Raw genomic sequence first — 10,862 nt, forward strand, 5'->3', positions numbered from 1 at the left:
GTCCTTAACTTCCTCATCTAATATTTGAAATGGCTAAAAAGTTCAATGCAGCCACTATAGACTAATATTACTATGAGATTTAAAATCTATACCTCAAGGGAAGCGTTCTCCAAAAGTCTTAATATATTTATTCTAACTATCACCTTATTTTAATATTTAAAGATTTCAACAATTAAAATATTAGATAACTTACTGGGAAAAAAGAAAGCTCTCATAATATTAAAATCCTCTACTTTGACCTAGTTATGTCCATGTAATATACTGACCTTTTGCCAATATAAAATCTGAACAAAAAATTAAGATTATGCAATGTCTTAAACATAATATATTAACTATCATTCTTTCCAATGTACATTTTATTTTGTTTTTTTGAGACAGAGTCACTTCTATCATCCAGGCTGGAGCGCAGTGTCATGATCTCGGCTCACTGCAACCTCCACCTCCCAGGTTCAAGCAATTCTCATGCCTCAGCCTCCCAAGTAGCTGGGATTACAGGCTCATACCACCATACCCAGCTAATTTTTGTATTTTTGGTAGAGGCAGAGTTTCACCATGTTGGCCAGGCTGGTCTTGAACTCCTGGCCTCAAGCGATCCACCTGCCTCGGCCTCCCAGAGTGTGGGATTACAGGTGTGAGCCACTGTGCCTGGCCCTCAATGTACATATTACTGATTAAAAACTAAATTCATTTGTTTTTCAACATGACATTAGAATACTTTATACCTTTTAAAATGGGTCAAGCTGTAATTAAATAACTCACTAATTAAGGTCTGTTTATTCAAAGCTAACAGGTATTTGCTAATGGGTTCACACAACGGAAGAAATGAAATAACGACTATAGGCCAAATACCCACTAACCAATCACAAGGCCAGTCAGTATTAAAACTTCTATGTTCTTTTTAACTAAGTTTGTCTAAGATGGGGAAAATGCAAACTATATTTCAAATGTGCATACAACTGCAAATTTTAAATACCTGAAGTTGCTTCTTAACACGCTCATTTTTCTGTGTTTCTGTTACACGTTCTTCCTCGCTTCTATGGTTCATTACCCCTTCATTTGATAATTCAGCACTAGCCTCAGCATTATTCTCATCATGTTCATCATGTTCGTTTTCTGTTGGAGGAATGACTGGTGGTGGTGGAGGTGGAGGAGGGGCAGACATCACAGTTTTTAACTCTTCTTTGGTCTTTTCCAAGTCTTCCTGGGCTGCAAAAGCCTGAACATTAAAAATACGTTTATGAGCAACTTACTTCAAAAATTAGTAATTAAAACAATCAAGTTATACTGCTTTAACAGAAACTATATTTCAAGGTGATGAAATAAGCCCTATTTATGAAAGCTCTATTTTCATAAAAGAATGCCAACAGGTAAAGGAGAAAAATCAAAAGCATTATTATGCAAATCCTATTAGAATTACTAATTCTGCAAGCTTCAAGTCAGTGACAGGTTAAAAGAAAAACAAGCATACATGCAAAAAAAGAAGTACTAATTCTGGCAAGGATTATCAACTGTTTGCTAAAATTGTTGTGCAAATAGCTGATGAGAAATGGATATTCGTATAATGCCGAAGAATCCTACGCCAAATAGATTTTATTTGAGCCACAAGCGGAAAATGTAACCGAAAAATGGAGGAATGAGACTGTCGTTACTCAAATCCAATGATCACTAACAAATACTAATGGTGAGTTAACTAGATACTGTCTTCTGATATGATACAATCTGAAATATCTAACATCACCAATTATTTGGGTGATCATATTATCTTGGTTTACCTGGAAAAGTCCTGTTACACTGTTGTCCTGGTATAATTATGAACAATATCCCCTTTTTCTCAAAAGTGCTCCAGTTTAGATGTTAAATTATATGGAATTCTCACCTCTGATGCACTGCAGTCAAAAACATTTAATTTGAATTCCCCAGGTTCTAGATCTAACTTCTGGTTCACAGGAAATACTGGAGTTAAAGGATAAGGTCAATGACACAAGGAAAGAACTAAACAAATACAGGAGCTGGGACATTCTGTAGGTCCCTTCAATAAATCAAAATAATACAAAGAGAAACTGCCCTCCATTAAAAGAGACTTACAGCAAATAGAGACAATGCAAAGTCCTCTGAACACTTGTCTGGCAAATTAGCTATGAGACTTTTTGGGAAATTCTGAATATAGCCTAATATTCTATGAGATGAAAATACACTAAAATGAAATAGTACATACAGTAAGATTTCATGTTGAATATATAAACAGGAAGTATCCTGGAAGGATATGTACTAAGGTTTTGCAGTACTGCCCCTAGTTTATGAGAATACAATTGTCTTTTGTGTGCATTTTCTAATTTTCTATAATTCACAGACTTGACATCTGTAATACTCTGATTTTTTAAAGGTTTACGTGTCTCTAAATTTCACAAATCATCCCTCAAAGGGATCTAAAAAATCCTAACAACAATGTAGAGTAACTGGGAAATTGACAGTGGAATTCCTTTTGTAGTTTTATTTATATACAACTAATTTTCAATACATCTAAAACTTCCCAATGAAATTTAAACTGCTACTTAACTTAAAATTTACTTAAGAGTAAAAGAAACCTTAAGATTTACTTAAGAGTAAAAGAAAACTGTTTTCTGTATAAGTACATTTTATTGTAGAAAAATCATCTTCTAAAACTAAATATCATCTTTGGGTGTAAAAAAATTATCTTTTCATTTAAGAGTTACTGTCATTTGAATTAAACTCTCATTATCTTATAATCCCCCATCCCTCCAACCAAAGCCTGATTTTACAATTGTGTGCTACTTTAGACAATAGTGGTTTCATCTACTTAGGACTCATATTAGAAATCTCAGTACCAGCTGCACACAGTGGCTTACACCTATAATCCCAGCACTTTGGGGGCTGACAGGGGAGGGCTGCTTGAGGCCAGCAGTTCGAAACCAACCTGGGCTACATCGCAAGACCTCCATTCTCAACAAAAATAAAAATGATGGCGCATGCCTGTAGTCTCAGCTACTGCAGAGGCTGAGGTGGGAGGAGCCCTTGAGCCCAGGAGTTCAAGGCTGCAATGAACTATGATTGTGCCACTGCACTCCAGCCTGGGACACAGAGTAAGACCATGTCTCTAAAAAAATAAAAATAATTCAACTTCATAATCAATCACTGGTTGCCACGCCCTTTTGTGTCTACCACAAAATGTCTCTTATCTTTTCCCATTCCTCTTTATTCTCATTTCCACATCCTCAGTTTGGGTCTTTATCTCTTAAGTATCCACTATCTCAATCCTTTCTTCACACTGATCACTACATGGTTTTTAGAAAATCATATCTGAACATGTTACAATCCTGTTTTGAAATCTTCTAAGCCCCAAGTCAATCGATACGCCCACTGCCTTGCTGTAGCAAAGCATTTATTTAAAGCCCTTCACAATTCCCTATTATCTAACTTGAGGGCCACATCTTCCAACATTTCTGAACAACACGAAGCTTCGGCTGCTTATTGGTTATCCTCAAATCTATTACATACATTCATACTTCCTATAGTCATTCAGTTCCCTCTGTCTGGAATGACCATCTCTTCAGTCTCTAACTATTCCCAATCTTACGTCCCAATCTTTTGTACCCCCAAAATTTAATTCATTATTCAAGACCCAGCTTAAATGTATATGGGTCTCCCAACAACTCTCTGGTCCCCACAGAAATTAATCACCTCTTCTGTGTTCCCAAAGTACTTGGTTTATATCCGTAGATAAATATTTACAATACACATACACAAGTATTTTTCCCACTCTAAATTATGACAGTAACTTATATTCATCTCTATAAAGTCAGCATAATCCTGGGTACAACAGCTATTCAATAAAAGCTAGTAAATGAACAAATGATTACTTTGTGTTGCCATTCAGTAGCTTCCTCTTCCTTTTTCTTCTTGGCTTCTTCTAGAAGTGCAATCTTGGCAGTGAATTCAGCAAGTTCTGCTGCCTAAAGTAAACAATATAATTCCAAGATTAACATATTTTGAATAATCTTATATGAAAGTCAACAAAGCTTTAATGTACATGCTTAGGCTGTTTATGTTTTTCTTAGATAGTCTTCCATTTAAAAAAATACAGTATTTCTTAAGATCTTAAATAGCTTATTTACAGTAAGTCCTTGAAGTAATGAGCTAAGGAGGAGACAAAATTCAAAGATTACTATTATTCTACCGACAAGCAGTTAATCCTGCTTTCAGTAGCAGGAACTTAAAATGTGTAACTTAAAAGCTTTTTAAAAAAAACTTTCATCAATAAACTATTTGTTAAAGTCTACAAAAGAGAAAATATATTTATATAATGCTATATACTTTAAATGGCACTTTGTCAAATCATCTAATTCTCCAATAATCCCAACAGGTAGTAGCATTCCTTTTTTTTTTTTTTTTTTCCAGACGGAGTGTCGCTCTGTCGCCCAGGGTGGAGCTCAGTGGCACGATCTCAGCTCACCGCAAACTCCGCCTGCCGGGTTCAGGCAATACTCCTGCCTCAGCCTCCCAAAGTAGCTGGGATTACAGGTGTGTACCACTGTGCCTGGCTAATTTTGTATTTTTAGTAGAGACAGGGTTTTGCCATGTTGGTCAGGGTGGTCTTGAACTCCTGACCTCAGGTGATCCGCCTGCCTCAGCCTCCCAAAATGCTGGGATTACAGTCGTGAGCCACTGCGCCCAGCCATCATTCCTCTCTTCAAAGGGAGGGAACTGAGGCTCAGAAAGAGCCAAAGACACATACATAGCAAGTAGCATGTGTGAACTAATATTTAAATCCAGGATCTTTTAAGTAACATGCTTATACCTCGTTATTTGCAAGTCCACTAAATAAACAAAAAACTCCAACCAATTATGGCCTATAGTTATCTCATAGGAACTATAAGATATTATATTAATTTATCTAAAGCAAAAGATGCCAACTGACTTATTGTGGAACCTGTCCAATGTTAAAGTGAATCAGAACCTTTTGCTGACAATAGACTCCATTTACAAATAATCTATAGAAAAATATCGGCTGGGCGCGGTGGCTCAAGCCTGTAACCCCAGCACTTTGGGAGGCCGAGACGGGCGGATCACGAGGTCAGGAGATCAAGACCATCCTAGCTAACACGGTGAAACCCCATCTCTACTAAAAAATACAAAAAAAAAAAAAAAACTAGCCGGGCGAGGTGGCGGGCGCCTGTAGTCCCAGCTACCCGGGAGGCTGAGGCAGGAGAATGGCGTGAACCTGGGAGGCGGAGCTTGCAGTGAGCTGAGATCTGGCCACTGCACTCCAGCCTGGGCGACAGAGCGAGACTCCGTCTCAAAAAAAAAAAAAAAAAAAATCTTATTCTTTTGTATTTTTAGGTTTTTGTTTAGGCAGAAATAAAAGTTTTAGGTTTTTGTCCACACTTTGTTATTAAGTTACATGTTATCTTTGGCTTGCTTTCCAGAAAGCACAAAATGGTTGCTTTTTGTTTTTTCCTTCTAGAGGGTTCACTCTATGCTTTTATTTAAACTTTTTTCTCTAAGAAGACAGTTCCTTACTAGCTGCTCCTGATTCTTCATCTGGTCGGCAGCTTGTTTTGCTATGGCAGACTTCGCCTCTTCAGCAGCTCGACGCTCTTTTTCAAGCCGTTCTGCTTCTTCTTTTGCTCGTTTTCGTTCTTGATCCAGTTCTAGAGCTTTTCGAGTCTGTTCTTCTAGTTCTGTGAAATATGTGTATTCCCCCCAACAGTGATTAATTCCAAACATTCTCATTATCAAAAGAAGCTAAAATAGTAGCAAGAAATCAAATCTGTTCAGTTTCTAAAAATTAGCACACATGTAAATACGTATATACCTCTTTGTTTTCTTGAGACAGGGTCTCGCTCTGTTGCCCAGGCCGGAGTGCAGTGGCACAATCATAGCTCACTGCAGCCTCTAACTCATGGGCTCAAGCAATCCTCCCACCTCAGCCTCCCTAGTAGCTAGGACTACAGGCGCTATATCTCATTTCTAACTTGGCAAAAGCCTAATAATTTTTAAAGAGACATGAAAATCTTTTGCAATTCAAGTTATGTAAAAAGGCTACAAGCATATAACTTTATTTTATTTTTAAGAAATAATCTCTCCATCTAAAGTTTTGATCTCAGTAAACAAATTGCCATGTTTCAGAAATCTATAATACATTTTTAACACTTCCATTAAGTTTTTACTTACCTAAACTAATAAGTAAATCCAAGAAATTAAGATTGAAAACAGTATTTACTGACTCAAAAATAGGAATTTTGATGTGAATTATATGAATTATTGAAAAATGTGAGTTACTGGTATATACCACTTCCTACGGCATGAAGATAAGTAATATTGGGGGATAAATAACATGAATTTAAATCCTTAAGTGTATAGATCACTAAATCAAATCTCTTTTCTTATTCCAATGAGTTGAACAGGAAAGGAAAATAAATTTTTAAGGGAGTTTAAAAGTTCTAACTTTAAATATTATTTTGACAATTATTTAAGCCCTGTGACAGAAGACAACAGAATGCCAGCTACTAAGACAGTACAAGGTCCTACAAAGAATGATTCTCCCTTACTGCATACTTAGAGAATGTGTATGTCATGAAATGTGAAAGCTAACTGTAACTTACAACCTCTTACTTACTGTCCTTAATGTTGCTGGTCTTCATCAGAACTAGTTAAGTAATTGCAGTTAAGACTTGGAAGGTTTTAGGCCGGGTGTGGTGGCTCATGCCTGTAATCCCCAGCACTTTGGGAGACCGAGGTGGGTGGATCACTTGAGGTCAGGAGTTTGAGACCAGACTGGCCAACCTGGTGAAACCCCATCTCTACTAAAAATACAAAAATTAGCCAGGCATGGGGGTGGGCGCCTGTAATCCCAGCTACTTGGGGAGGCTGAGGCAGAAACATCGCTTGAACCCAGGAGGCAGAGACTGCAGTGAGCCAAGGTTGCACCACTGCACTCCAGCCTGGGCAACGGAGCAAGACTCTGTCTCAAAAACTACAACAACAACAAAACAAAACAAAACACTTGAAAGGTTTTGAGAGGGTTGGAGAAGAATGACTCTTTGGTTAGGTTTTAAATTCTTAATAAAATAATACAAAAACCACAGCAATTAGGCCAAAAAAAAAAAAAAAAAAGAGGAAGAGGAAGAAGAAAGAAAAAAGAAAAAAAAAAGGGTATCCAAAGTGGAAGGAAAGAAGTCAAATAAAAATTATTTGCAGAAAAAATGATCTTATACCTAAAAAAACCTAAAAACCCCACCAAAAAAAAAAAAAAAACAAACAAACAAAAAAAAAAACTGCTGGAACTGATAAATGAATTCAGTAAAGTTGCAGGATGCAAAATCAACATTAAAAAATCAGGGCTGGCCGGGCGCGGTGGCTCAAGCCTGTAATCCCAGCACTTTGGGAGGCCGAGACGGGCGGATCACAAGGTCAGGAGATCGAGACCATCCTGGCTAACCCGGTGAAACCCCGTCTCTACTAAAAAAATACAAAAAAAAAAAAAAAAAAAAAAAAAACTAGCCGGGCGAGGTGGCGGGCGCCTGTAGTCCCAGCTACTCTGGAGGCTGAGGCAGGAGAATGGCGTGAACCCGGGAGGCGGAGCTTGCAGTGAGCTGAGATCCGGCCACTGCACTCCAGCCTGGGCGACAGAGCGAGACTCCGTCTCAAAACCCCCTCAAAAAAAAAAAAAAAAAATCAGGGCTGGGCATGGTGGCTCATGCCTGTAATCCCAGCACTTTCGAAGGGCAAAGTGGGAAGACTGCGTGGGCTAGGAGTTTGAGACCAGCCTGGTCAATAGAGTGAGACACCGTCTCTTCTTAAAAACTAAAATGAAAAAAGATCAGTAGCCATTTATATACACCAACAGTAAACAATCTGAAAAACAAACCAAGAAAGCAATTCCATTTATAATAGCTTAAAAAAAAAAAAAAAAAAGTAAAACACCTAGGAATCAATTTACCCAAAGAAGTGAAAAAAGGACATTGGTCTAGGTAAAGGTTTTTTGTGTAAGACCACAAAGGCACAGGCAAAGAGAGATAATGGGTATTGTATCAAGCTAAAAAGCTCTGTATAGCAAAGGAAACAACCAACAAAGTGAAGAGATAAACTAAAGAACAGAAGAAAGTGTCTACAAACTGTCTATCTAAAAAAGGACTAATAACCAGAATATATAAAGAGCTCAAACTCGATAGCAGAAAACCAAATAATCTCATTTACAAATGGGCAAAACATCTGAACTGACATTTCTCAAAAGATGTACAAATGGCCAAAAGCTATATGAAAAAATGTTAAACACTATAATCACAGAAATATAAATCAAAACCACAATGAGATATCATCTCACCCCAGTCAAAATGGCTTGTATCAAAAAGACAGGCAAGGCTGGGCAAGGTGGCTCACGCCTGTAAATCCCAGGACTTTGGAATTTATAAAAATTAGCTGGGCATGGTGATGCATGTAATCCCAGGTACTTGGGTGGCAGAAGCTAAGAATCACTTGAACCCGGGAGGTGAAGGCTGCCTGGGCGATAAAAGAAGAACACTCCAAAAAAAAAAAAAAAAAAAAAGGCAGTAACAGATGCTGGCAGGGATGTAGAGAAAAGGGACACTCATACACTATTGGTGGGAATGCAATTTAGTAAGGCCGCTTTGTAGAACATTATAGACAGTCCTCAAAAAACTAAAAATATGGAATTACCATAGTATCTAGCAGTATCACTACTGGGTGTTTATATCCAAAACAAAGGAAATCAATACATTGGAGATAGTTGTACTCCTATGTTTATTGCAGCACTATTCACAATGGCCAAAACATGAAGTCAACCTAAGTGCCCATCAATAAATGAATGGATGAAGAAAATGTGGCATATACACACTATGGAATATTATTCAGCCACAAAAATAAATGAAATCCTGTCCTCTGCAGCAATATGGATGGAACTGGAAGCCATTATGTTAAGTGAAATAAACCAAGCACAGAAAGACAACTATTGCATGTTCTCACTCATATGTCAGAGCTAAAAAGGTGGATCTCATAAAGATAAATAAACTGGTGATTACCAAAGGCCAGGAAGTGGGTGGAGGGAACTGAAGGGAGGAAAAAAAGAATATAAATGTATTTATTACTACTGAACTGTATACTTAAAAATGGTAAAGATGGCTGGGCACGGTGGCTCATGCCTGTACTCCCAGCAATTTGGGAGGCAGAGGTGCGCAGATCACCTCACGTCAGGAGTTCGAGATCAGCCTGGCCAACACGGCAAAACCCTGTATCTACTAAAAATACAAATAATTAGCCGGGCGTGGTGGCGGGCGCCTGTAATCCCAGCTACTCGGGAGGCTGAGGCAGGAGAAATACTGAAACCCAGGAGGCGGAGATTGCAGTGAGCCAAGATAACACCACTGCACTCCAGCCTGGGCGACAGAGTGAGACTCTGTCTCAAAAAAAAAGAAAAAAGGAAAAAAAAAAAAAAAAGGGTAAAGATGTGTATATTCTGTATTATATATGTACATTTTACCTCAATAAAAAATAAATAATATAAAAATTATATGTGGCCATTTGGCTATAAAGATAAAATGTACATAGCACTGTATGTTACCATAGCTAAATTCTAGGATTACTCATTTTAGAATCTGCCTTCTAAAATTTAGACAATCAAGCTGGCCTATCAAACTTTTCTTTGTTTTTGAGATGGAGTCTCACTCTGTTGCCCAGGCTGGAGTACAGTGGCACGATCTCAGCTCACTGCAACCTCCGCCTCCCAAGTTCAAGCAATTCTCCTGCCTCAGTCTCCTGAGCTGGGATTACAGACGTGCGTCACCACACCCAGCTAATTTTTGTATTTTTAGCAGAGACAGGGTTTCACTATGTTTGCCGGGCTGGTCTCAAACTCCTGACCTCAGGTGATCCACCTGCCTTGGCCTCCCCAAGTGCTGGGATTACAGGTGTGAGCCACTGCACCCAGCCTCAACCTTTTCTTATGATTAATTCTTTTCATCTGATTGACTGATATATAAAACAACACCCACAAAGCTCATGGTTTTATCTTCCGTCTAAACAAGCAAACAAATAACTAAATAATTGAAAGCAGGGTCTCAAAGCAGTATCTGCACATCCATGTTCATAACAGCATTATTCACAATAACTAAAACACAGAAGCAACCTGAGTGCCCATCAACAGATACACAGGTAAGCAAAATGTGGTATACAAATAGAATATCATTCAGCCTTAAAGGAAGGAAATTCCAACATATGCTACAACATGGATGAACCTTGAGGACATTATGTTAATTGAAATAAGCCAGTCACAAAAAGACAAATACTGTATGATACCACTTATACAGGCAGAATACTCAAAATCATAAAGACAAAAAGTAGAATGGTGGTTGCCAGGGGTTGTGGGGAGAGGGGAAATGGGGATTGTTTAATGGGCGCAGAGTTTTAGTTTTACAAGATGAAAAGAATTATGGAGCTGGATAGTGGTGATGGCTGCACAACATTCCCAATATATTTTGTATCAACGAACTACATTACTTAAAAAGGCAAAAAACTCGGCCGGGCGCGGTGGCTCACGCCTGTAATCCCAGCACTTTGGGAGGCCGAGGCGGGCGGATCACGAGGTCAGGAGATCGAGACCATCCTGGCTAACATGGTGAAACCCCGTCTCTACTAAAAATGCAAAAAATTAGCCGGGCGAAGCGGCGGGCGCCTGTAGTCCCAGCTACTCGGGAGGCTGAGGCAGGAGAATGGCGTGAACCCGGGAGGCGGAGCTTGCAGTGAGCCGAGATCGCGCCACTGCACTCCAGCCTGGGCGACTAAGCGAGACTCTGTCTCAAAAAAAAAAAAAAAAAAAAAAAAAAAAA

General features: G+C 38.6%; 1 protein-coding gene across 4 annotated transcripts in view; it reads right to left on the reverse strand.

The window, feature by feature from the left end:
• Positions 1-10,862, reverse strand: part of RDX (radixin) — a 117,389-nt gene that overhangs the window by 50,029 nt on the left and 56,498 nt on the right. For 3 of the 4 annotated variants that reach the window (XM_025356184.1, XM_025356183.1, XM_025356185.1), the window contains 3 exons: positions 5,539-5,699; positions 3,879-3,971; positions 974-1,216 (listed from right to left, as the gene is read on the reverse strand). The exons of the other annotated variant lie outside the window; for it this stretch is intronic. In XM_025356184.1, the coding sequence (XP_025211969.1) occupies positions 974-1,216; positions 3,879-3,971; positions 5,539-5,699 (497 nt within the window). The remainder of the gene's footprint in view (positions 1-973; positions 1,217-3,878; positions 3,972-5,538; positions 5,700-10,862) is intronic. 4 annotated transcript variants of the gene reach the window in all.

The sequence above is a fragment of the Theropithecus gelada genome, chromosome 14 (genome assembly GCF_003255815.1).
Source record: "Theropithecus gelada isolate Dixy chromosome 14, Tgel_1.0, whole genome shotgun sequence".
NCBI classification, from domain to species: Eukaryota; Metazoa; Chordata; class Mammalia; order Primates; family Cercopithecidae; genus Theropithecus; species Theropithecus gelada.